The sequence below is a fragment of the Elephas maximus genome, chromosome 2, assembly GCF_024166365.1.
Source record: "Elephas maximus indicus isolate mEleMax1 chromosome 2, mEleMax1 primary haplotype, whole genome shotgun sequence".
NCBI classification, from domain to species: Eukaryota; Metazoa; Chordata; class Mammalia; order Proboscidea; family Elephantidae; genus Elephas; species Elephas maximus.
Genome location: NC_064820.1, coordinates 150,968,849 through 150,996,216, shown reverse-complemented (window position 1 = coordinate 150,996,216; position 27,368 = coordinate 150,968,849). Strand labels below are relative to the sequence as shown.

The window sequence follows — 27,368 nt, the reverse complement described above, 5'->3', positions numbered from 1 at the left end:
TCAGCATTTCTTGTTGGGGGGGATTATCCTACTAAGAAAACTTGATGTGCAATCTCCAAGGCAGGAGTTTGGCCTATTGAAGGTGGCTAGTGATTAAAAAATTCCTCTATTTGAGTTTTAAAATCTAGGTAATATTAAGCATTAATGTGGAAGTTGAGGGCCATGGTCAAGTAATGTTGCTTGGGCTCAGAGAACATGTGACTGTTCTTTTTTAGGGGGCGAAGGGATTAAATATGGTAGCCTTGTTGGGGTGCAATGGTATCTCATTGTAGTTTTTTTTTTTTTTTTAATTGTACTTTAGGTGAAGGTTACAGAACACACACTAGTTTCTCCTTAAACAGTACACATACTACTTGCTGACAATGGTTAGCAACCCCACAGCATGTCGGCACTGTCCCTTCTTGACCTTGGGTTCCCTATTACCAGCTTTCATGTGACTATTGTAAGAGGGCATATGTAGCCTGTAGAAATAATACAAGTTTCCTTCCAATTTCCAAAAACAGCTTTCCAACTAGCCAAGCAGGATGCTTGCAGCATCCTCCTTTACACTTTTCAAATATAACTTCTTATGCCCTGATACTCCTGATTTTTTTTTTTTTTAATATATTTTGCTTTTAAAGTAGTTTGTTTAGAAAGCACACTTGGGAAATTTTAAATGCACTGCTATAAAAACTGTATAGATGAATTTCCATTTTAAAGATATTGGTTAAGTTTCTATAGGTGGTTGGGGAGTTTGTTCTACACTCTTTTTCCAGGAGACTTAAAATTGGGAACATTGGAGGTGAGATTATTTCTTGGAGGTTGTATATATTGGTTTTCCAGAATCTTAAGCATTTATTAATTTATCTTTTGCCAAAGGAATGCAGAACATGATGCACTTGAGAGTACTAGCAGATCTTTTACATCCTGTGTAACTATGAGGAAACTGTTTTTCTTTCCCTACTTATTGAACGATTAATTAGCAAGAGAGCTGTCCTGTGAACTATAAGCAACATTATTTTGTACTTTCCCTTCACATTCCTAGAATTTAATAATAAATCTCATTATAGTATTCTTTGTGTGTCAGTGTGTGCATACCCTGGAAGTATGTTGTAATATGTATGGATTGTATAGTGGGTCCCACTCAGGGGTGCTTCATCCCTGGAAATCATTTGATGATTAACATTGACCCTGAGGATAGTGCCTTAAAGTGTGCCTAAAATGAGGATGAATAGTTCAATACATGAATATATCTTTGTAGAGATGTTCAATGATTGCATTGCAGATTCTCACCTCCACTTGTTTCAGTTTTGTAGAGCTGAAAACTTTCTCATCATTCGGTTTAGTTTTAAACTGACATGGTGTAATTCCTTCTCCAGTTCCACAGCATATAAGAAGAGTCTAGAAGGTAATTTAGAAGGACGTAGAGAATGAATCAGTAATATTCTTTCTTGTTTAAAGAGGGACAGCATGTTATTGGTGCCTATTGTTAAATGCCTTAAGCATGAAGATAGTGTTGTAAGCTCCTCTGACATGCTTAGTGTGGCCAATTATGGATCTAATATTCTAAAGCTATGGAGAAGAATATCTGCTGTACGTATCAAATATAAATTGCAGTTCCTTGGAGAAGAATAAAATTGGTCTCACTGTTGCCTTAACATTTAATCAAATGCAATCTTCTGCTTTCTGTTCAGTTTTAAAATTGGGTAAAAAAGAGAAAAAAAAAAAGTGGTATCTCAACAGAATAAGGTTCTGGGTTCAGGAAAATAATGTGTGACTCATTTCCCCAACCTCTATATTATGGTATAATACCCTGGTTAGGACAAGTGCTTACTCTCGAAATTCTTGTTGAGTGACAGGCTGGTAGTCATCTTCAGTTTCTGTAGAATAATACTTTTTCTCAAGTCTCTCTTTCCATTTTTTCATCTGTTCTGCACTTTGAATCTCCTGTCAAGTTAGAAGAAAAAAATAGGCTGTGACTTTAAATAATTTCTTTATCTCAAGTCTTTGGCATACAAGCATCACAGGGTTGAGTATTTTAAACTACTCTACTTTCCAGGCCTCTGATTTTGAGCTCTACTGGCTTTTGGCTCTGCCTGGTTTTTAGGTCTATGCATTAGCAAAGTCACTTCAGAAGACTTGGTGTCAGAACCGTTTCGCCTAATGCCAGCTTATTTCATTGCCTCTTCATTTCTCCATGTCTGGCTGAATTTATTCCTAATTTTGTCAATTCACTTTGCCAAGGTGGAGACATCTTTTCATACCTCTGCACTTTAATAAAGCAAATAGGCTTCAAAGTAAACCTGTAGCTATTCTTTGCCTTCCCAGCTGCTGCTTAGTCAGACTACTGCTGTTCTACCTGACAACCCTGTACCTCCTGTCTTTAGTTACTCCTGCCTTTGGTTATTGAACCTGTGTACTCCAACCTGTCCAAACCAAACCAAACCCATTGCTGTCGAGTTGATTCTAATTCATAGTGACCCTATAGGACAGAATAGAACTGCCCCATAGAGTTTCCAAGGAAGCGCCCTATATGACAGATTCAAACTTCTGACCTCTTGGTCAGCAGCAGTAGCTCTTAACCACATGCCACCAGGGTTTCCTCAATCTGTCCACATACCCAAAAATAAGCTCCTCACATACGAATATTCTTATTGCTGCAGCCTTTTCTGATCCTAAATAGTCCTTGCCATGCGTTGTCCTCACTACCACTCACTCACAGTGTCCAAATACCTTTCTCCCAACTTCAGAAAAAAGCCCTGCACATTGTGGAAGTTAATAGGGACAGCCCTAGAAAAAGAGGGAAAGAGAAGGCAGTGCACCCAAAAGCATCTTGGTAAGTCAGGGTATGATACTGCCCTGCTTCAGCAATAATGCAGGTAGCAAAGTGAAGCCCTGTGTATAAGGGTTCTGATCACCTTCCTAAGAGAAAACAGTGATGCCTGAGTTAAGACATTGTGTTTGCTTGATAAATGTGTACTGTTCTGGTCAGAGAAACCAATTGTGTTGTATCATACCTTTCTTTAAACCAACATACCTGAAGCAGGAAAGAGTGGCTTTCACTCTTCCTAATTTTATTTTGGACATATTACAGCACTCTTGTTTTGACAGATTTACTAATTTAATGTAGTGTTAAAAAAGTGGTAGACTCCAAAACTGTTTCTAAATGACTTCTAATGCGAAGGTATTAATATGGGCTGTACAGACTGGCGAAGTTTACTTATCCTTCAAAAGACTCATCTCAAGCATCACTTTCTCTGTGAAGCTTTCCTGATATTCATAGGAAAATCATACCTTTCCTCATAGGCAGAGCATCAACTCCGTAGGGGCACTTCCTCCAAGCTAGTAGCTTCTGGTCACCCCCAACTTTTCCCTAACCCTAACCTTAGAGATGGTAGTTGCCTTCTGCAGTTGTCTCTGGATTACCTTGTGTTACACACTGGCTCTTTTAGCCCTCCAATGCCTCAGAAACTAGTTCTCCGTAGTAAATCTCTCTTTTGCACTACCTAGAGTGATTTCTGTTTTTCTGACTGAACCTTGATGGAATACTTGGTGGTAGGGGAGGTCCAAAGAAACAGACCCTTACATTAAACATGCTTCCACCAATGGGCACAATAGTAGTTCCATCGACTAAGAATTTGAGACTGTTGTTGTTAGGTACCTGTCGAGTCAATTCTGATTCGTAGCTACCCTGTGTACAACAGAACCAAACGCTGCCCAGTCCTGCTTTGTCATCACAGTTGTTATTATGTTTGAGCCCATTTTTAGCAGCCACTATGTCAGTCCATCTCCTTGAGGGTTTCCTCTTTTTCGCTGACCCTTTGCTTTACCAAGTGTGATGTCCTCCAGGGACTGGTCCCTCCTGATAACATGTCCAAAATAACTGAGATGAAGTCTCGCCATCTTCACTTCTAAGAAGCATTCTGGCTGTACTTCTTCTGAGACAGATTTGTTTGTTCTGGCAGTCCATGGTATATTCTTTGCCAACACCATATTTCAAATGTATCAATTCTTCAATCTTCCTTATTCATTGTTCAGCTTTCACATGCATATGAGGCAATTGAAAATACGATGGCTTGGGTCAGGTACACCTTAGTCCTCAAAGTGACATCTTTGCTTTTTAACACTTTAATGGATTTTTTTTTTGCAGCAGCAGCAGATTTGCCCAATGCAATGTGACGTTTGATTTCTTGACTGCTGCTTCCACAGGCATTGATTGTGGATCCAAGTAGAAGGAAATCCTTGACAACTCCAGTGTTTTCTCCATTTATCATGATGTTGCTTATTGGTCCAGTTGTGAGGATTTTTGTTTTCTTTATGTTGAGGTATAATCCATATTGAAGGCGGTAGTCTTTGATCTTCATCGGTAAGTGCTTCAAGTCCTCTTGACTTTGAGCAAGCAAGGTTGTGCCATCTGCATATTACAAGTTGTTAATGAGTCTTCCACCAATCCTGATACTGTGTTCTTCTTAACATAGTCCAGCTTCTTGGATTATTTGTTCAGCATACAGATTGAATAGGTATGGTGAAAGAATATGACCTGGTGTACACCTTTTCTGATTTTAAACCACTCAGTATCCCTTTGTTCTGTTAGAACAACTGCTTCTTGGTCTGCATAAGCACAATTAAGTGTTCTGGAATTCCCGTTCTTTGCAGTGTTACCTGTAATTTATTATGATCAATGGAGTTGATTGCCTTTATGTAGTCAATAAAACACAGGTAAACATCTTTCTAGTATTGTCTGCTGTCAGCCAAGGTCCATCTGATATCAGCAGTGATATCCCTCGTTCCACATCCTCTTCTGAATCTGACTTGAATTTCTGGCAGTTCCCTGCCAGTGTTCTGCTGCAAAAGTTTTTGAATTATCTTCAGCAAAATTTTTCTTGCATGTGATATTGTTCAATAATCTCCACATTCTGTTGGATCACCTTTCTTTGGAATGGGCATGAATATGGATCTCTTCCAGTCAGTTGACCAAGTAGCTGTCTTCCACGTTTCTTGGCATAGACAAGTGAGCACTTCTGGCATTGCCTCTGTTTGTTGAAGCATCTTATATGGTATGCTGTCAATTCCTTGTGCCTTGTTTTTTGCCAGTGCCTTCAGTGCAACTTGGACTTCTTCCTTCAGAATAATTGGTTCTTGATCATATACTACCTCTTGAAATGGTTGAACATCAGCCAATTCTTTCTGGTACAGTAACTGTATATTCCTTCCATTTTTGATGCTTCCTGTGTCATGCCTTTTTTTTGCCCATAGACTCCTTTAACATTGCAACTGAAGGCTTGAATTTTTCCTTCATTTCTTTCAGCTTGAGAAATGCTGAATGTTTTCTAACTCCAGGTCTTTGCACATTTCATTATAATACTTTGTCTTCTTGAGCTGCCCTTTGAAACCTTCTGTTCAGCTCTTGTACTTCATCATTTCTCCCTTTCCTTTTGCTACTTTATGTTGAAGAGCAAGTTTCACAGGATCTTCTGACATCCAATGTGGTCTTTTCTTTCCTGTCTTTTCAATGACCTCTTGCTTGCTTCATGTATGATGTCCTTGGTGTCATCCCACAACTCATCTGGTCTTCGGGCATTAGTGTTCAATGCATCAAATCTATTCTTAAAGTGGTCTCTAAGTTTGGGTGGGATATACTCAAGGTTGTATTTTGGCTCAGTTTCAACTCAAACTTGCATATGAGCAATTGATGGTCTGTTCCACAGTCAGCCCCTGGCCTTATTCTGATAATATTGAGCTTTTTCATCATCTCTTTCTGCAGATGTAGTCAGTTTGATTCGTGTGTATTCCATCCTGTGAGGTCCACATGTGTAGTTGCCGTTTATGTTGTTGAAAGAAGGTATTTCCGATGAATAAGTTGTTGATCTTGCAAAACTCTATCATGTGATCTCCAGGATTGTTTCTATCTCTAAGGCCATATTTTCCAGTTACTGATCCTTCTGTGTTTCCAACTGTCCTAGTCATCTTGTGCTGCTGTAACAAATACCACAAGTGGATGGCTTTAACAAAGAGAAGTTTATTCTCTAACAGTTCAGTAGGTTAGAAGTCTGAATTCAGGGTGCCAGCTCCAGGGGTAGGCTTTCTGTCTCTGTCGGCTTTGAAGGAAGGTCGGAGGCATCAGTCTTACCTTGGTCTGGGAGCATCTTAGCTCAGGAACCTCAAGTCCAAAGGTTGTGCTCTGCTCCTGGTGCTGCTTTCTTAGTGGTATGTGGTTCCCCTGTCTCTCTGTTGGCTTCTCTCTTTTATATCTCAAAGAGATTGGCTTAAGACACAGTCTAATCTTGTATATCTCATCAATATAACTGTCACTAATCCATCTTATTTGGCCATAGTGATAGGATTTACAACACACGGAAATCACATAAAATGGTGGACGATCACACAATACTGGAACTCATGGCCCAGCTAAATTTACAGATATTTATGGGGGAGACAATTCAGTCCATGACCCCAACTTTTACATTCCAATCACCAGTAACTATCAATGTATCTTGATTACATGTTTGATCAATCACAGACTGCAGAAGTTGGTAAAAATCTTTAGTTTCTTCATCTTGGGCATTAGTGGTTGGTGCCTAAATTTAATAGCCATATTAACTGGTTTTCTTTGTAGTGTATAGACATTGTCCTGTCACCGACAGTGTTGTACTTCAGGATAGATCTTGAAATGTTCTTTTTGACAATAAATGCGATGCCATTCCTCTTCAATTTGTCATTCCTGGCGTAGTAGACCATATGATTATCCCAGTCAAAATGCCAATACCACTACATTTCAGCTCACTAATGCCTACCTAGGATATCGATCTTTAAGTGTTCCATTTCATTTTTGACAACTTTTAATTTTCCTTGATTCATGCTTCGTACATTCCACGTTCCGATTACTAATGGGCTTTTGCGGGTGTTTCTTCTCATTTTGAGTCATGCCACGTCAGCAAATGAAGGTCCCAAAAGCTTTACTCCATCAATGTCATTAAGGTCGACTCTATTTTGAGGAGGCAGCTCTTCCCCAGTCCAATTTTGAGTGCCTTCCAACCTGAGGGGCTCATCTTGCAGCATTATATCAGATAATGTTCTGCTGCTATCCTTAAGGTTTCCACTGGCCAATTTTCTTTGACGTAGATCGCCAGATTCTTGTTTGTTGTCTTAGTCTAGAAACTCCACTGAAACCTGTCTACCATGGGTGACCCTCCTGGTATGTGAAATACTAGAGGCATAGCTTTCAGCATCACAGCAACGCGCAAGCCACCGCAGTACAACAAACTGACAGATGTGTCATGGAAATTTGAGGCTACCACTTGGCTATTGGGGATTCTTCATGCTACTGAACCAGTGGGGAAAGAATGCCTGATGTGCAGTCTAAGACAGGAGCTTGGCCTGTTGAAGGTGGATGGTGGTTAAAAAAAAAAGCCTATGTGAGTTTTACAATCGAGGTACTGCTAAGCATCAGTGGTCAAGTGATATTGCATGAGGTAAGAGAACATGTGGCTATTCTAGGATAGCATATAAATTTAAAATTAGCTTGTAATCATTACTCAACTGATTGGGGTGATTGATCCCAATTACCGAGGGGAAATTGGATTGCTGCTACAAAATGGGACCAGGGAGGACCATATTTGGAACTCAGAAGATTCTCTGGTGTGCCTCTAATAGTTCCATGTCCAAAAATTAATGGGAAACCGTAATATCCTGTTAAAGGCAGGACCACTGAGGATTCAGATTTTGAACGAGTGAAGGTTCATTAGTTCCAATGAAGAACTTCCTCTTCTACCCATTCCACATCACCCCCTTTTCCCACAGCCAAGACCTCAGCTGGTTGCTTTTGGGTTAATGAAGGTTCAGGTAACCCAAAAGCAGCCAGTCGAGATCTTGGCTGTGGGGAAAGGGAATGATGTGGAATGGGTAGAAGAAGGAAGTTATAAATATCAACTAGTCTGATGGTTTAAAGTCAGGAAAGGTGTGCATCAGGGTTGGATCCTTCCACCACACCTATTCAATCTGTATGCTGAGCAAATATTCTGAGAAGCTGGACTATATGAAGAACAGGGCATCAGGATTGGAGGAAGACTCATTAACAACTTTCATTATGCAGATGACACAACCTTGTTTGCTGAAAGTGAAGAGGACTTGAAGCACTTACTGATGAAGATCAAAGACCACAGCCTTTAGCATGGATTACACCTCAAAGAAAACAAAAATCCTCACAACTGGACCAATAAGCAACATCATAATGAATGGAGAAAAGATTGAAGTTATCAAGAATTTTGTTTTACTTGGATCCACAATCAACACCTGTGGAAGCAGCAGTCAAGAAATCAAAAAACAAATTGCATTAGGCAAATCGGCTGCAAAAGACCTCTTTAAAGTGTTGAAAAGCAAAGATGTCACCTTGAAGACTAAGGTGCATCTGACTCAAGCCATGGTGTTTTCAGTTGCCTCATATCCATGTGAAAGCTGAACAATGAATAAGGAAGACAGAAGAAGAATTGATGCCTTTGAAATGGGATGTTGGTGAAGAATATTGAATATACTGTGGACTGCCAAAAGAATGAGCAAATCTGTCTTGGAAGAACTACAACCAGAATGCTCCTTAGAAGCAAGGATGGCGAGACTATGTCTCACATACTTTGGACATGTTATCAGGAGGGATCAGTTCTCTGGAGAAGGACATCATGCTTGGCAAAGAGGGTCAGCGGAAAAGAGGAAGACCCTCAATCAGATGGACTGACACAGTGGCTGCAACAATGGGCTCAAGCATAGCAACAATTGTAAGGATGGCGCAGGACCGGGCAGTGTTTTCATTCTGTTGTGCATAGGGTCACTATGGGTTGGAACCCACTCAGCAGCACCTAACAACAACAGCCTATTATAGAAACAAAGCCTAACAGCTGTGCATATTTGTATTATTCCTTCATTCTCATTTTGTCTAAGGAATGGTGGTGGTGATGAACTTTGAAGTTTAGGCATTAAATTACAAAATAATCTTAAGGAATTGTGATTCAACTAGAAGTATGAACATCACCCAGAGATAGATACTATTGAGACTTTGCTTCTCCCTTTTTGGGGATAGGATAAGAGTTCCTTTATTTGTATAAAGAATAGTTTCATCTTATTAGGTGGAAGTTTGAAATATTTTATGGACACTCAAATGTGTGCTAAATAGCCAAAAAGATTAATTGGGCAGCCTATTTACCTAATGTCTCTAAAAATTTATCTTTTTATACTCTGTTCAGACCAAATCAACACAATGGCAGTGAGTTTTGGAAACCCTGGTGGTGTAGTAGTTAAGAGCTATGGCTGCTAATCAAAAGGTCGGCAGTTGGAATCCACTAGGCGCTGTTTGGAAACCCTGTGGGGCAGTTCTGTCCTCTCCTATAAGTTCGCCATGAGTCAGAATCCACTTAATTGCAGAGTTTGGTTTTTTTGGTATGATGCTGAGTGTCAGGCTTTGCAAACCACATTGTCCAGATTCCTTTGCCAGCTGGATTTCTGTTAGATTCTGCCAGTATTGGGGGTAAAGGAGAAAGTCTTGTTTTAAGATTTCTATCAGCATTAGTTATCTCAAACGACAATGGTTGGCTCCAACGTGCAGCGTACAGCTGCGTTTGGCATACCTAGACCAGACTCATCACATTCTCTCAGAAGTATGAGGCAGCTACAGAGGACTGAGCAAAAGCTCCACAAGCCCCTTCTCCAAGATTCTAGTTTCTGATAACTCCACCTTTTATAACCTTATCCCTGAGAGTGGTAGCCACTTCTTAGAGTTATTATTTATGAGTTTCCCAGGGTTCTCTTTTTGCCTTTTCTGTTTCCTAACACCTGTGTAACCAATTCCTTGTGGTAAATTCTCTCTGCTTGAAACATGTAATGTGGTTTCTGTTTTCTCAACTAGGCCCTGACTGATAGATGTAGTATGTCTTTTCATTTGGTCAAATGTAGTTTTGTGTCTTTAAGGAATATTTTACCTTTTCTTAGTTTTGAACAGTTTTGCTAATTTATGGGGATTTTCTACTTTGTTGCTATTATAGTCATAATTTTTAACAAACTGGTTGATGTTTGCATATTTATGTAAATTTTTTCCTACTACTTCACTGAATTCTCTTTTTGTAGTAATTCTTCAGTTCATTGTATGCTTAGAAAAAGGGAATCATTTCTCAAATAGAGGTAGTTTTACCTTTTCCTTTTTAATTCTTTTACCTCTAATTTATTTCTCTTACCTAATTGCTTTGGCTGATACCTCCAATACATCCTAGTCTTGTCCCTGACATGTCCAGTGTTTTCTGTTAAGTAAGATGCTAGCTGAGGAGGTGAGAAAATGTTTTTATCATATCAAGGAAGCGACCATTGATTCCTGTTTTGTTTTGTTTTCCCCTTCAAGAGCGTGTGTTGAATCTTATCAAATATCCAGCGTCTGTAGAAGATGAAACTTTTCCTCCTTGGATTTATTGATACAATGAATTATGTTAATTAACCTCTCAATTTTGAACCATCTTTTCATTCTGAGAATAAACCCTATCTGACCATGTTAAAAAAAAGAAAAGAAAATTTATTAATATTTTACTTAGAATTTTTACATCAAGATTTATAAGTGAAATTTGTTTTGTATTTTTTTTGGTACAGTCTTTTAGAATCAATGCATACCCACTTTATACAAATAATTTGGAAGTTTCCCATTTTCTTTTTGCTCTGGAATAGCTTAAATAGCTTAAAATTATTTACTCTTATAAGATGTGGTAAAATTATCCTTGTGAAACCATCTGGGCCCAATTCATTTTGGAGGTAGGTCTTGATGATTTTATTTCTTCTTCAGAATAGCTTTGTTTAAGCTTTTTATATCTTCTGGGTTCAGTTTTGTGTGTGTGTGTGTGTGTGTGTGGTGATAATATACATAAAACACACCATCCCAACAATTTCCCCATGTACAATTCAGTAATATTGATTACATTCTTCAAGTTATGCAACCATTCTTGTTTTTTTTCCAAATCATTCCACCACCATTAACATAAACTCAACACTCGCTAAGCAAAAGCTTGCCCTTTTCCTCTTCCCTCCCACCCCTGGTAACCACTAGTAATTTTTGACTTCTATATATTTGCTTATTTCATATAAGAGAGCATAGAATACTTGTCCTTTTGCGACTGACTGCGCTCAGCGTGATGTTGTCAAGGTTCATCCATGTTGTGGCATGCATTAGGACTTCATTTTTCTTTATGGCTGAGTAGTATTGCATTGTGTGTATATACCACACTTTGTTTATTCATTCATCTGTTGATGGACATTTGTTTCCACCTTTTGGCTATTGTGAATACTGCTACAGTGAACATTGGTGACAGGATTCTGTTTGTGTTCCTGCCTTCACTTCTCCTGGGTATGTAACTAGGATAGGTATTGCTGGGTCATTTGGTAGTTCTGTGTTCAGCTTTTTGAGAAACCACAAAACTGTTTAACATGGTGACTGTACCTGGGTTCAGTTTTAATAATTTTATTTTCATAGAAAAATTATCCATTTCATTGATTTTCAAATGTTATTTGCATAAAGCTATGCAGAGGTGTCTGTTTCTTGATTATTTTCCCCATTGTAATTTCTTACTTTGTGTATTTATGGTTTCTCCGCTTTATTCCACTAGTTAGCTAGTATTTTCTTTTCATTGATCTTTTTCAAAGAACCAGCCTCTTGATTCATTTATACTGTATTTTTTTTTGTTTGTAACTCATTATATCTGCCTTTATCTTTATTAAATTCCATATTTGTTTTCTACTATTGTTCTTTTGTAACTTTTTGAGTCATGTGCTAAAATTTATTTTCATTCTTTGGTTTTTTTTTTTTTGGTGCTTTTGGTGAAAGTTTACAGAGCAAATTAGTTTCTCATTGAAGAATACATAAATTTGTGACATTGGATGCCTCATTCTTTGATTTTTATTGGTAAATTTAAGGTTATTAATTTTCCTTTGAGTATTCTTTGGCTTTATCCCATAGATTCTGTTATTTAGTGTTTTTGTTATTTTGTTTTCTAGGAGTTCTACAATTTTGTGTTTCTCCTTGGATTCAAGAGTTGTTATTAGTTAAAATTTCTTGGTCAGAGAATCCTTTTGTTCTCTAATTTTGTTATTAACATTTCTTATTATGTTGTTTTCAGAGAATGTTTTCTACATTAACTTTTGGAATTTGTTGAGATTTTCTTTGTGGCCCAATATATAGTCAATTTTTATGAATGAGCTTTTGAAAAGAAAGTGTATCTTCTGAGAGTACTGAGTTTAATACATAATTTTAAGATATTATTCATTATACTTTTTAATCCTTTTATTTTTCTTGATTTTTGGTGTGTTCCTATATATTTCTCCTTTTAAAATCCAGTAGTTTTTACTTTATGAACATTGATGCCATATTATTTGGTACATAGATATTAATAACTTAAACTATAAAGTGCCCTTTGTCTCATTTAGAGATTTTTGCCTAATATTCTGTTATATTGAAACTATGTCTCTGATCTTTTTGTTTTGCTATTGTACTTTTGCCCATGCTTTTATATTTAACTTTTCTGAATCATTTTGTTTTAGGTATGTATTTTAGCATACAGCATAGAATTGGGTTTTTGCTTTGTGATTCAGTCTGAAAATATTTTTTTAAGCAAGCTAAGCTCGTTTACATTTATTGATATGACATATGTCTGCTTTCAGCCATGTCATATTGTTTTATTCTGTTTTAAGTCTCTTACCGTGTGGTCTGTTTTCTGTTCTCTTGTTTTGTTACTTTTGCTGTTTAGGAATGTATTTTTGTTAGAATGGATTACAGCCAAGAAAACCCTATGGAGCAGTTCCACTCTGTAATACGTGGGGTTGCCGTGAATTGGAATCAACTTAAAAGCAACAGGTTTGGGGCTTTGTTTTTGTTTTGCCTTTCTTAGTGTATCTTTTTATATGCCCTTAGTCCTGCCTTTCTTGCTTTGGTTCCCTACTGTGATCAACAATAAAATTAGCTTGTAATCTCTTCCTCCTTACCTCCTTCTCCTCTACCACCCAATTATATTTAATAACATTACCATATTTCATTATATTTAGACTGTCTGTTGTAAGACACATCATTATTTTATGTATCACTTAGGATAAAAATGCTGCCAGTTGAACTATCAACTGATATGACACATTCTAATTTCAGAGATGTTAACATGCAAAAAAAAAAATGTTTTAAAATCAATAAAACAATATCTTTCTTATTTACCATTGTATTCTTAAATATGCTGAAGTTACTTCTTGGTTTATGAACTCTAGATGGCATTCTTAACTTTCAGCTATATATAAATCAGCTTTTTCTTATTTATTCCTTCTCTCCCTCTTCTTCCTTTTTACTAAGTTTCTCTAGTCAACTCTTTGTTGACTGAAGGTCATTGTGTAGTACAGTCTTCAGGAGAATTTATGGCAACAGTATTCCCTGATTTCTTGCATGCTCAAAACTGTAGGCTTTATATTTGAAGCACAGCTTGGCTCGATATAAAAATCCTTGGTTTATTTTATTTTTTCCCTTGAATATCTTATGGATGTTCTTCTATCAATTAATGGTGTTGAATGTTGTCATGCTAACTTTATTTTCTTTTCCTTCTAAGTGAATCCAAATTTTACCTGGATTGGTCTCTTGTTGACCGTTCTAGGTAATTTCGCCCAGGTATCCAATGTGTCTTTTCAGTTCACATCTTTTATTTCAGGAAAGATTATAGTTGAGATTTTTGGGGGGTTTTGTTTTGCCTTGTTTTAAGAATCTCAAAATTACAGAAAGGTTACAATAATAATACAAATACTGCTTTTTCCCCTGAAGCATTTCAGAGTAAGTTGCCAACATGAGAGGGGCCCTAGTGGTACAGTGTTTAAAGCACCCAGCTGCTAATTGAAAGATCAGTGGTTCAAACCCTCTGGCTGCTCCGAGGGAGAAAGGTGTGCAGTCTGCTTCTGTAAAGATTTACAGCCTTGGAAATCCAATGGGGGCAGTTCTACTCCATCCTGTAGGGTTGCTATGAGTCAGAATCAACTTGATGGCAACAAGTTTTGCCAACAGGCATGCCTCATCATCCCCCATTACGTCTGTATGCATATCCTATAAATGATCACAGTACAGGATTAGCTTGTAATCTCTTCCTCTTTATCTCAAAATCAGAAAATTAACATTGATAGATTATTACCATCTAATCCTCAGTCCCCCATTCAGGTTTATTAGCTGTGCCAATAATGTCCTTATAGGAAAAAGATCCAGTCCAGGATTATGCATCGTATTTACTTGTAATGTCATTTTAGTCTCATCCAGTCTGGAATATTTGTCAGTTTTACTTTGATTTTCATGATTTTGACACTTTGGAAGAATACAGGCCAGAATTTTGTAGAATGTCCCTTAAGTTAGTTTTGTGTGATGCTTTGTCATGATTAGATTGAGGTTATTCATCTTTGGCAGGAAAGTCACAGAAGGGAAACTGTGTTCTCACAGCATCCTATCAGGTGAGATGTGATTTCAGTTTGTCCCAGTAGTGATGATGGCCACTTTGAGTATTTGATTAAGGTGATATGTGTCAGACTTTTTCACCTTGAAGTTACTGCTTTCCTTTTTGTAGTTAATAAGTATTTTGTGGAGAGGTATGTAAACATCCCATTCCTCATAAGCCTTTTTTTTTTTTTTAATACTTTTTATTGTGCTTTAAGTGAAAGTTTACAAATCAAGTCAGTCTGTCACATATAAGCTTATATACACCTTACTCCATTCTCCCGCTTACTCTCCCCCTAATGGGTGAGCCTGCTCCCTCCTTCCAGTCTTTCCTTTCATGCCGGTTTTGCCAGTTTCTAACCCTCTCTACCCTCCCATCTCCCCTCCAGACAGGAGATACCAACACAGTCTCAAGTGTCCACCTGATACAAGTAGCTCACTCTTCATCAGCATCTCTCTCCAACCCATTGTCCAGTCCCTTCCATGTCTGATGAGTTGTCTTCGGGAATGGTTCCTGTCCTGGGCCAACAGAAGGTTTGGGGACCATGACCGCTGGGATTCTTCTAGTCTGAGTCAGACCATTACGTCTGGTCTTTTTATGAGAATTTGGGGTCTGCATCCCACTGTTCTCCTGCTCCCTCAGGGGTTCTCTGTTGTGTTCCCTGTCAGGGCAGTCATCAGTTGTGGCCGGGCACCATCTAGTTCTTCAGGTCTCAGGATGATGTAAGTCTCTGGTTCATGTGGCCCTTTCTGTCTCTTGGGCTCATAGTTATCATGTGACCTTGGTGTTCTTCATTCTCCTTTGATCCAGGTGGGTTGAGACCAATTGGTGCATCTTAGATGGCCGCTTGTTAGCATTTAAGACCCCAGATGCCACACTTCAAAGTGGGGTGCAGAATGTTTTCATAATAGAATTATTTTGCCAATTGACTTAGAAGTCCCCTTAAGCCATAGTCCCCAAACCCCCGCCCTTGCTCCGCTGATCTTCGAAGCATTCAGTTTAACCTGGAAACTTCTTTGCTTTTGGTCCAGTCCAGTTGAGCTGACTTTCCGTGTATTGAGTATTGTCCTTCCCTTCACCTAAAGTAGTTCTTATCTACTAACTAATCAGTAAATAACCCTCTCCCACCCTCCCTCCCTCCTCCCCTCGTAACCACAAAAGTATGTGTTCTCAGTTTATACTATTTCTCAAGATCTTATAATAGTGGTCTTATACAGTATTTGTCCTTTTGCATCTGACTAATTTTACTCAGCATAATGCCTTCCAGGTTCCTCCATGTCCTCATAAGACTTTTAATTTATTCCTTTACATGTTGAGATCAGTATGGACTCATAGATTCCTATTTTATTCAGTTTATTATAATCTGTTACTATCATTATTGTGGTGCTTAAATATTTCCAGATTTGGCCAGTAGGAGCCCCTTCATGTTAGCTCTTTTTTTTTTTTTTTTTTTTTTAACAGATTTCCATCATTCTTTGAGCACTTCTGTCTCAACAAGATATTCCAGGATCATCTTGTACTTTCCAGCCCTGGAATTAGCCATATCTCCAAGAAGCTCTGGTTTCCCTGAGAGATGGAGAGATGGAGATGTATTTGGAAGCCAAGAGCTGGCATTAACTAAACCCACTGTGGTTGAGTTGATTCTGACTCATAGCGACCCTATAGGACAGGGTAGAACTCCCCCATAGGGTTTCCAAGGCTGTACATCTTTATGGAAGCTCACTGCCACGTATTTGTCTCATGGAGTGGCTGAAAGGTTTGAACCTCCAACCTTTAGGTTAGCTGCCGAGCACTTAACAAGTATGCCACCAAGGCTCCTCCCTCTCAGTAGACAGGGCTAGGAAACAAAAACTATATACATATGTATACACACACACGCACACACACATAGTACGTACATACACATACATACATATATACAAACACATACACGTATTTATTAATTTTCTGTCTACCTGCCTTCCAACCTGCCTGTCTCCCTACTTAACTACCTACCTCATCTATCTACCTCCCGCCCTACCTACCTGTCTGCCTTAAAAACCATGACTGACACCTCCAATTCTAGTTCAACACCACAAGGTTCATTTTAACCTTCAACCTTTCCATTTTTATGACTCCCTTATTTGGCAATGAGAAACTTTGCTCTAATGTATTTTCTTGCTTGCTTTCTCCATTCTCCCAACCCTGCTTGGCCTCTTTCTGGCCAGGAGTAGAGCAGTGTTCTACTTTTGTGTTTGGGTGGTAGTGGTATGTGGTGTTTACCTTGTAATTATTTTTTAAACTCTACGTAAATGTTTTTAAATCATTTGTTCAATATATATGTCACAATTTTTAAATTACAAAAAATAAAGACATTAAAGTAATTCATGACAGTGGGTTACAAGACAAAAATTTTATGATCATCTCAATAGAGTATACTCACTATAACCTAGTGTGATAACTCCACAGGGAGTGTACACCTATAGGACCAGGATATCTGGTTGAGAGTATGCGGGGCGATCGCTATTGCGTGTGGCCTTTCTAGCCATGGTCTTGTAACTCCCACCCAGTGATTGTGTGATAGGATAATAAGGTCTACCAAGGGGATTGGTCAGTTTTGCCTTAAAAGAGAGCCAGTTCCAGAGCAGGAAGGAGAAGCCCACCGCCAAGGAAGGAGAGACCAGCAGGAGAGACCCTACAGCAGAGACCTGGCAGCAGGAGACAGTGTGGTGGTCTTCCCTGCCCATGGAGAGAGAAAGCTGAGTGCCTCTGGGCAGAAGCTTGTGAGCCCAGCTGGGGAGAGGCTGTCCTGATGAAAGAACTGTATCCTGAATGTTCCAGAGCCTGAATTGCAACTGTTACTTCCCTTATAATAAACCCCATAATTGTGAGTATGGTCTTTAAGTTCCTGTGGCCATTGCAATGAATTATCGAACCCAGCAGAGAAGTAGAGTGCACTGTGTGAGGGACAGACAGTTGGTGTCAGAATTGGTAAAGATGGCAGAGAGAGGAGGCTTGTCTGGCCTCCAGGGGAATCAGACTTGTGCTGTTGATCTTGGTTCTCCTTCCCGTTTGTGGGATTGGAGGAGGTCAGACATTGCCCCCACGCCGTTTTTATGGAGTACCAATTGGAGAGAGAGCATCTGGAATCCAAGTAGTTTGTCCTCAACAAGAAAGAATCTAGATATGGGAAATTTATCTGGGTGTGGGGGCCACTATGCTCTGAAAAAAGGAAATGTTTTCAATTGTTAATCAGGACTTTTTTTTATAAGCATACTAATATTAAAGCCACCACTTGTGTTTATGAAAAAATAAAAATCTTACGTTTTCATCAAAGCCTTCTCTTCTGGCTTGTTCAACCAGATCTCTGCTTCTTTTCCTATTGAGAATATAAAATAAAAATTCAGAGGCATATGACAGTAAAAAGGGAAAACCACCACAGAATACAATCAGATCTGTAGTAAGGATATGTATTGCATTTCTGATAATAAATGCTAATTATTTGGAAAATGTGACCATTAATAGGTTCTCCAGAGTATCACCTGTAGGTAGTATTTATTTTATATCCCACTGCCAGAGGTCTGGGTTTCGGAAGCATTTTGACACTGAATGATTCAATAAATATGTATATCCAGCCAGAACTGACTCTGATGACACCTAACAACAACAACATAATCTGTAAAAATATTTTTATTTTCATAGTTAAATAAATGCACTAATGTAGACTAAAGTGCTTCCTACCTTTTTAGAGGTACTTTGTGATGGAAACCCTGGTGGTATAGTGGTTGAGAGCTATGGGTGCTAACCAAAGATCAACAGTTTGAATCCACCAGGTGCTCCTTGGAAACGCTATGGGGCAGTTCTACTCTGTCTTATTGGATCACTATGAGTCGGAATCGACTTGACAGCAGCGGGTTTACTTTGTGATGGAGCCCTGGTGGTGCAGTGGTTAAGAGCTTGGCCCCTAACCAAAAGGTTGGCACTTGGAATCCACCAGCTGCTTCTTGGAAACCCTATCTATGGGGCAGTTCTGCCCTGTCCTATAGGGTCACTATGAGTCAGAATCAACTCAACAGCAATGGGTTACTTTGTGATAGTCTCCCTCCAGCTTTCTCTTAAAACTATTTCTAAGTAGCATGGCATGCATTATGTTAACAATTTTAAATTAGCATATTAATAATTTAAAATTAGCTTAGAGTTTCATGACACCCTCAGAAAGTAGGAAGCACTGGATATATTGACAACATATTTAGAATCACCAATCTATGACATTGGATGGTGGTGGCTTTATACTCAAAACCTCACTCCATGGTGTTTATTGTTGTATAATATAGAACTTTAATGTGGTAAGTTAAAAATTTAAGAAAAATCATCTTACTTTTCCTTGTCTTTATCCTTTTGGTCTTTCTTCAGTTTAAGTTTCTCAAGAGCATTTTTGTAACTCTGTAATAAAAATAGTTGGAAAATTCATCAGAAATATATCCTGTAGTGTTAGTTTTTGATCAAGATAAAGGAAATATGGAATGCTTGCCTGTAGGGACTGCTACCCTAAGGAAATGTGAAAGCAAGCTGCTATGGTTTTTCTGGTTATTGTTTCTGCCTGCTGGTGAAAAAGGAATAGCGGTTCTCTTGGGGGCATCACACTTGAGTTTTAAAAAAGTAAAAATATTTAAAAAGCATTTCTTAACATTTACTACATTAAAGATGTTAACACTTTTAAAGCATGTAGCCAACATAATCATGAGATAAATGATTTAAAAAAAATACTCATTGAGGAACATCCTAATAGTTTCCTTTTACAGATAAGTTCTTGGACAAAGTTCTTAAAGCCCATCTAAAGCCTCAGCTACTAGAACTTTTTCTATGTGAAGTGCTATTTGCAGAGTCATGGAGTATACAGAAATGGGCAAGACGGAGGAAGAGATGAGACAGGCACATGCATGACTCTGCTACAACTCAGAGTGAGGTAGGTGTCCAGAGGAAGACAGGACAGAGTCCACTCTTGTCAAAGAGACTAGGATGTCAGCAAGAGAGGAGAGAGCTGTGGGAATATTCCAGGGAGCAGGGAATGGCATGAGCAGCTGGGATATATAGTGTTGTAAATGGAGCCAGAGAAGGGAGAAATACTATATATAGTTAAATGATAGTCAATAAAGATAGGTTGGGACTGTGAGACTTAAACAATTTGAACTTATTTTGACAGGCCCAGGGAAACTAAAGATTTTTGAGGAAGTGATGTGATCAGAGTTGAACTGGCATGGGGAGCAAGCTAGAGCAGTTTAAGATGTTAACTACACAGAAGGCTAGGTAATAATCTAGCAGTGAGAGCTCAAAGTTGCCTTGGATTCCACAAATGTGATACACTTTACACACAAGCCTTCATAACAAACTAAACAAGGAACTATGTAAGGAACAAACTAAGGAAAAAAGTCTTCCTAATGTTTTTGAGCCAGAGGTGTTTAACAGAATAGTGTTGCCATTAGCAGGAATCTAAGAAAGAAGAGGCACACTGAGCTCTGAGTTTATATTGTTGTAGAAGCTTACCAGCATCTAAATTGAAAGCTTTTGGAGTAACGAGTTTGTTTTTTTAATAACACCTAAAATGTTGCTTTGCACTTAGTAAATAGCTCAATTACTGATTGATATATTGAACTCAAATAATTTTGAGTACATTTTGAAAGCCAGAGAGCATATCTCACTTCCCTAGTAGTGAAATAATGAAAATATGAGGAACACTGGAAAAAATATCATTTGGGGTTTAAGTGTTACTCAAACTACAGTGATGTAAATTGAACAAAAATTCTCTTACAATTCCAATTGAGAAAAGCTTGACTTACCTCTTTAATCATTTTACCAAGTTCAAAATCTGGCCTTCTGCCTATTGAGTAATCAGCCTTCACTTCAGAATAGGTATCATTAATTATTGCCAAGAACATGTTCTGGGGAAAAATATTCAAATAATTATTCCAATAAAAATTTAGTTTAACTGTGACTTTGACAAGTGCTGGGATTTGTAAAATTACTTTTAAAAGTAACTCATATGCTTAATAACAGGGAAATGACAATACAGACTACCATTTTATAAAATAGAAAATGTGTAGTGTGTGGATGGATATGGCAAATATGTTTGTGATAAATGAGAAAAGCAGAATATAAATAAAGTAGTATATATGACGAGCTGGTTACTAATATATATACATTAATTTATCAATATTATACATCAGAAAAGAACTTAGGATAATGTAATCACGTGTTCACAGGGCTGTTTCTTTTAGTTCTAGAAAGCCGTATATTTTGCATTCATACTATGGCTCCTATGACTACTAATGTCCAGAAAACACAAACAAAATTGTGGAGGGTGGAGAGGGTAGGCAGTCCACTTTTCCCTGTAGCCCAGCTTTGTTACTCTGAGGGCTCTGGGCCTCCTCCAGGGGATAACTGCTGTGCATGACAAAAAATGTTTTCATGAAGGACAGTAGCAGTGCCTTAAGTAGGCACCAAATAGACTTGTCCTGAGCACATGTGAGATACCCATCCTGAGGGTTCCTAGAAATCATAAAAGCGTGCACTTTCACCCTTTAAGAGCCAAAAGTGATTGCAATATGGGCAGAATATTAATGACCTACTTATACCTATAGCCTGGAGAGACCTGGGATGCTCAAGTTACATGTGTAAAGGATTTAGCACATTCCTGGCACACCAAATAAATACCCAGATGGGAACTACTGTGATCACATTGTCCATTGGACAGCTTGAAAACATTAGACACTAGACTAGAGAACCTGAATTAGTAGGAATCCATGCCACTCTAATTTGAAGTATTCTTATAGCTAAGTAGTGGTATTACGATTTCTTCTCAATGAGTAATTTCATTTTTTATTCTAAAAAGTGTAAGCAAAATGATTAAAGGATGCACATATGGTCATTCTTACCAGCAGGACAAAGAACACAAAAAAGATGAAAGTGATGAAATAAATAGGTCCCAAGATCCGATTGGCCTGCTGAATACCAGCAAAATTAAAATCTCCAAGAACAATTCGAAATTGTGCAAATCTTTGATGGGCGGAAAGAAAAGCATTAGAAAAAATTATATCTCTTCATATCGTACCTCTTCATATCATACCTGGCAACTGATGGAAAGTCTCTAAGAAAGTTATCTTGCTAGTTATGTTCTCTGGCTTTAGTTATGTTAGTATAAAACCTGTTGCCCTCAAGTCAGTTTCAACTCAGCGACCCTATAGGACAGAGTAGAACTGCCCTGTAGAGTTTCCAGTGAGCACCTGGTGGATTTGAACTGCCAGCCTTTTGGTTAGTAGCTCTAGCTCTTAACCACTACCCCACCAGGGTTGGATATAGAAAATTGCCCTAAAGGCAAGACTTGAGGTACTTTGTAGCTGAACAGGTAGTCCAGGATATTATGGGCTTCAATTTACTTAACCAGTATGAACCCTATGTTCACCAACAACATTTGAATCTTGAGGTACCTGTTTACTAGCTGGTCTTGGCAGTGGCCTCCTTGTTTCATTCTTGAACCCTTCTAAGATTCAGAATACTTTGTCTTGGCCCAGCAACTGTTTTTCAACTGTACTAGACACAGGAGTCCTAAACTTTTTAATGTCAATGAAGTTTTTAATTTTTGTTTTAACCATCTCTTAACTTCTGCTAAAATCAGGGCACTAACAATTTGTCACTAACTAGTCTCAAATAAGTGGTGGCAATGATCCCACAAACATAGTTTTGAAATTTATTCTCATCAATAACTGTAAAAGCTTTGTTTTGATGTGAAATGGCATTTAAAATATTGCAAATCTTTATTTTTCTAGTTTTACAGATAGAAAACTAAGAAATTACATTAACGTCCTTGTATTATTTAGTGTATGTAGCAGCAGGAGAGGTAGGAAATCTCGCTTTTCTCATCATTAATTTGCAGTGGCATTACCAGACACATCAGGAATATCAGGTATAAGTTATGTGTGTGAGTTCTTTAAGGGGAACCTGGGAAGGAATTTGTAATAATATGCTGATACTCAGCATGGTTGATCAGTCAGTCAGTCAAAAAAAAGAAGAAGGTTTCTTGTCCTCCTGTTGCTTTCGTCAATCATAAAGGGGCCATAGGCTATCTACAATGAAGAAAGTATTCAGGGAAATAGACTATTTGGTTCTAGGACTCAGAGCTGTCTGGAATTTCATCCCTGGAACCTACCTGATATCTGACTAAATCATAATTAAACAAAAGTACTTATCCTGCCTTCAGTACTGGTTTTAATGCTCTTCTACAAAAGATAGAGAAAAGGTGAATTGGAAAGAGACAAGAAGTTTCAACACAAAGCAAATAATTTCTCCTCTCTGGCACAGAAAAAAAGAGATTCTGTTTTGTTACTAACATGATCTTTTATCCTTGAGTTGTGTTTATAAAAGAAAAGGTAGGTTAAAGGCATTGCTTTCTCATCGTTTTCTCCTCTCCAGAAATTATTAATTTATGCTTCTATTTAGCCCCTTTCCATCAGGAAAGTGTCCAGCTACCTCTCCTCTGTAAATAATAACGAGAATGACAAAAACATAAGCAGTTTACTGAATGTTACAATCACATAGGGACTGGAGATTCCAAATATAATGTAAATGGGATTGTCCCCCCTTTCTTTTCCTGACTGGAGCTAAATTTATCCGAACTTTTTTTTTTTTAAACTGCAAACTAAAAGGAGCACTATGACCCTTCAACATAAAAAGTTACATCAAATGAAATTGCTGTTTTGTAACGTCTTGAAACCCCTGCTAACTTTCTAGAGCTCTCCCTTATTAAAATAAATCTGTCTGATGATAATGTGCTATTTGTGGTTAATATGACTTCTCAGTTTTTCTCTTGGGTGCATCGCCTGGATGGCCACTATTTCTAAGCATTCTCCAAGTATTACTTCTGTTCTGTACCACTCTGTCATCTTCTGTAACTCAGGTTAATATTAGGCTTTCTCATTCTATCCTTTGTCTTATACCTTTCCCCAACATTTTGTCTCTCCATGCCACAATTTCGATAATTTCTTCTGACTTATCTTCCACTTCACTTATTCTCTCTTCGTCTGTGACTTACATGTTGTTACACCTGTTCACTGGGTTTTTAATCCCAGTTACTATAATTTTCAGCCCAGAATTCTATTTGATTCTTTTTCAAAGATGTCACTTTTTATAGTTTCCTGTTCTCTGAAGATATTTTCTGACTTGTGCTTTATTTCTCTATATACAGTAATTATTGTCAGGTTATTCCAGTATTAGTCTGTTTCTCATGTCTGTTGTATATGCTGGTTCTTGCCTGTGATTTTTTTCCTCTTTATGTACTAGATTATCTTTGACTGCAAGCAATACATTATATTTGAAAAATTACTTGTAGAAATAATTTGAGGCCTAGAATGAATATACCTTCCTCCAGAAATGTTTTGTTTGTGTCAACCAGGTGTATGCAACATTCCAGCCTGGCACCATCTTAATCTGAGTTCAAGACTTGAGGTTCCCTGGACACTTTAGGCCATTGAACCCAGGCTTCAAGTCACTGTGAAAGATTCACCTTTAACTTGAGGCTGTAGCACATCAGAGTCACTGTTTTACATGTGGAGAGGTTATCAGACACCCTCTCCACTCCCTCCACAAACACACACACCTTGGGCAGGTGCTGGGCTTTGCCTTATGTGTCATTCTCCCTGAGAGGTGGCCAAAAAACAGTTTCTCAGCTATTTCTTCTAGATCAGCAAAAATGCCCTTGGGGTAAAAGTAGCTTTGGGTACTGGACTTATCTCTCTGGGTTCTTGCCTTTTGACTTTTACCCAGTTGTTATTCACTTTCTTGTTCATTCTTCAGTGTTACATATATTTCATCTAGTTTTTTAAATTGTCTTCAAGAGAAGGTTGGTCTGAATGATCTAGGACACTATTACTAAAAGCAGAGGTCCTCTCATTAATCCATTCCAAAATTCTCTACCTGTTTATTCTGTTGCCTTATATCTTCCTTTCCTTCCCACTGCCCAAGTAGAACAAGTTTCCACGGATCTGTAAATTATTACATTTATATCCAGTGCTCAAGTCTACGAAAAGTTTTATTATTAAATCACACTTTAAAGAATTAAGATCCTAGGAAAGGACCAAGAAGATACTGGAATTGCATCTATTACACACTTCTGGATGAACTCATTAGATTTCTCAAACTATAATCATTTAAAGTTGGAAGGGGCATCTGGGGTTGATTTAGTCCAGCTCCTTCAATTTACAGATAAGAAAACCAAGGTCTAGAAAAGCTAAGCAGCTGATGCTAGAGCTGAAAGTAGATACAGATCTTTGTGGTTCCTAGTCCACTCCTTTCTACTGCTGTTCCAGTGAAGGGTTATGTTATAAAAATGTTCTAAATTTTATACAACCAGCACTTTGATTAAATTATTTACATGTGGATGTAAAATGGGAGCCCTGATGGCACAATGGTTAAGAGCTTGGCTGCTAAACAAAAGGTCAGCATTCCGAATGTACCACCCACCCCTTGGAAAACCTATGGGTCAGTTCTACTCTGCCCTACAGGGTCACTATGAGTCAGAATTGATTTGGTAGCAATGGGTTTTTATGGGTTTGGATGTAAAAAAGAGGAGTGACCTAAGACATTTCCTTAGACCAAAGTTTCCTAAAAATCAAGTAAAATGTTCATTGACAAATAAGTTTGGGGAATTTTGAACTGAAGTTGAACAGTTCATTTATTGCAGGGTTTCTATAAAAAAGATACGTTAAAGTGCACTGCAAATTTCCATTGTTGTTGTTAGGTGCTGTCGAGTTGGTTCTGACTCAAACTGACCCTATGTACAACAGAATGAAACACTGCCTGGTCCTGCACCATTCTCATGATCATTGTTATGCTTGAGCCCATTGTTGTAGCCACTGTGTCAATCCATCTTGTTGAGGATCTTCCTCCTTTTAACTGACCCTCTATTTTACCACCCCCACATGTCTGTCAGTTTGTCATACTATGGGGGCTTGGATGTTGCTATGATACTGGAAGTTATGCTACTGGCATTGAAATACCAGCAGGGTTACCCTTGGTGGACAGGTTTCAGCTGAGCTTTCAGACTAAGACAGACTAGGAAGTAGAATCTGGCAGTCTACTTCTGAAAAAAAATTAGCCAGTGAAAACTTTATGAATAGCAGCAGAACATTGTCTGATACAGAGCCAAAAGATGAGCCCCTCGGGTTGGAAGACACTCAAAAGATGACTGGGGAAGAGCTGCCTCCTTAATGTTGAGTCGACATAATGACATGAACAGAGTCAAGCTTTCAGGACCTTCATTTGCCAATGTGGCACGACTAAAAATGAGAAGAAAAACCTGCAAACATCCATTAATAATCAGAACGTGGACTGTAAGAAGTATGAATATAGGAAAATTGGAAATCATTGATGAGATGGAATGCATAAACATGGATATCCTAGGCATTTAGTGAGCTGAAATATACTGGTATTGGCCATTTTGAATCAATCACATGGTTTACTATGCTGGGAATAACAAGTTGAAGACGAATGGTGTCACATTCATTGCTAAAAAGAACATTTCAAGATGTATCCTGAAACACAACACTGTCAGTGATAGGAAAATATCCATATGCCTACAAGGAAGACCAGTTAATATGACTATTATTCAAACTTACACACAAACCACTAACGCCAAAGATGAAGAAACTGAAGATTTTTTACCAAATTCTAGGTCTGAAATTGATCAAACATGCAATCAAGATGCACTGATAATTACTGGTGATTGGAATGCAAAAGTTGGAAACAAGAATTGGTAGTTTGAAAACATGGCTTTGGTGATAGAAATATTGCTGGAGATTGCATGATAGAACTTTGGGAGACCAAAGACTTTTTCATTGCAAATACCTTTTTTCAACAACATCAACAGCGAGAATACACGTGGACTTTGCCAGATGGAATACACAGGAATCAAATCGACTACATCTATGGAAAGAGACAATGGAAAAGCTCAATATCAGTCAGAACAAGGCCAGAGGCTAACTGTGGAAAAGATCATCACTTGCTCCTATGCAAGTTCAAGTTGAACTTGAAGAAAATTAGAACAAGTCCACAAGAACCAAAGTATGACCTTGAGTATATCTCACCTGAATTTAGAAACCATCTGTCATGGGTTGAATTGTGTCTCCCCAAAATATCTGTCAACTTGGCTAGGTCATGATTACCAGTATTGTAGGACTGTCTACCATTTTATCATCTGACGTGATTTCCCTATGTGTTGTAAATCCTATCACTATGATATAATAAGATAGATTAGTGGCAATTATATTGATGAGGTCTACAAGATTAGATAGTGTCGTAAAGCCAATCTCTTTTAAGATATAAAAGGGAGAAGTGAGCAGAGACATGGGGACCTCATACCACCAAGAAAGTAGTGCCAAGAGTAGAGTACATCCTTTGGACCTGAGGTTCCTGTGCCGAGATGCTCCCAGACCAAAGGAAGACTGATGATGAGGACCTTCCTCCAGAGGTGACAGAGAAAGATTTCCTCAGGAGCTGGTGCCCTAAATTCAGACTTCTAGCTTACTGGACTGTGAGAGAATAAACTTCTCTTTGTTAAAGCCACCCACTTGTGGTATTTCTGTTATAGCAGCACTAGATAACTAACACACCATCTCAAGAATAGATTTGATGCATTGAACAGTAAGACCAAAGACCAGATGAGTTGTGGAATGACATCAAGGACATCATACATGAAGAAAGCAAGAGGTCACTAAAAAGACGGGAAAGAAAGACCAAAATGGATGTCAGAGAAGACTCTAAAACTTGCTCTTTAACGTTGGGCAGCTAAAGCAAATGGAAGAAATGATGAAGAGTTGAAAAGATTTCAAAGGGCGGCTTGAGAAGACAAAGGAAAGTATTAAAATGAAATGTGCAAAGACCTGGAGATAGAAAACC

The 27,368-nt window shown here is 38.2% G+C and overlaps 1 protein-coding gene across 5 annotated transcripts in view; it reads right to left on the bottom strand.

Moving 5' to 3' along the window:
* Positions 1-27,368, bottom strand: part of PKD2L2 (polycystin 2 like 2, transient receptor potential cation channel) — a 55,238-nt gene that overhangs the window by 2,424 nt on the left and 25,446 nt on the right. For 2 of the 5 annotated variants that reach the window (XM_049873716.1, XM_049873720.1), the window contains exons 9-14: positions 21,356-21,476; positions 20,261-20,362; positions 18,802-18,866; positions 17,748-17,802; positions 1,814-1,926; positions 1,264-1,380 (exon numbers count right to left, since the gene is read on the bottom strand). In XM_049873716.1, coding sequence (XP_049729673.1) covers positions 1,284-1,380; positions 1,814-1,926; positions 17,748-17,802; positions 18,802-18,866; positions 20,261-20,362; positions 21,356-21,476 — 553 coding nt within the window. In that variant the 3' untranslated portion in view covers positions 1,264-1,283. Of the gene's footprint in view, positions 1-1,263; positions 1,381-1,813; positions 1,927-17,747; positions 17,803-18,801; positions 18,867-20,260; positions 20,363-21,355; positions 21,477-27,368 lie in introns of those variants that run through there. The other 3 variants (XM_049873717.1, XM_049873719.1, XM_049873721.1) reach the window with 3 other exon arrangements.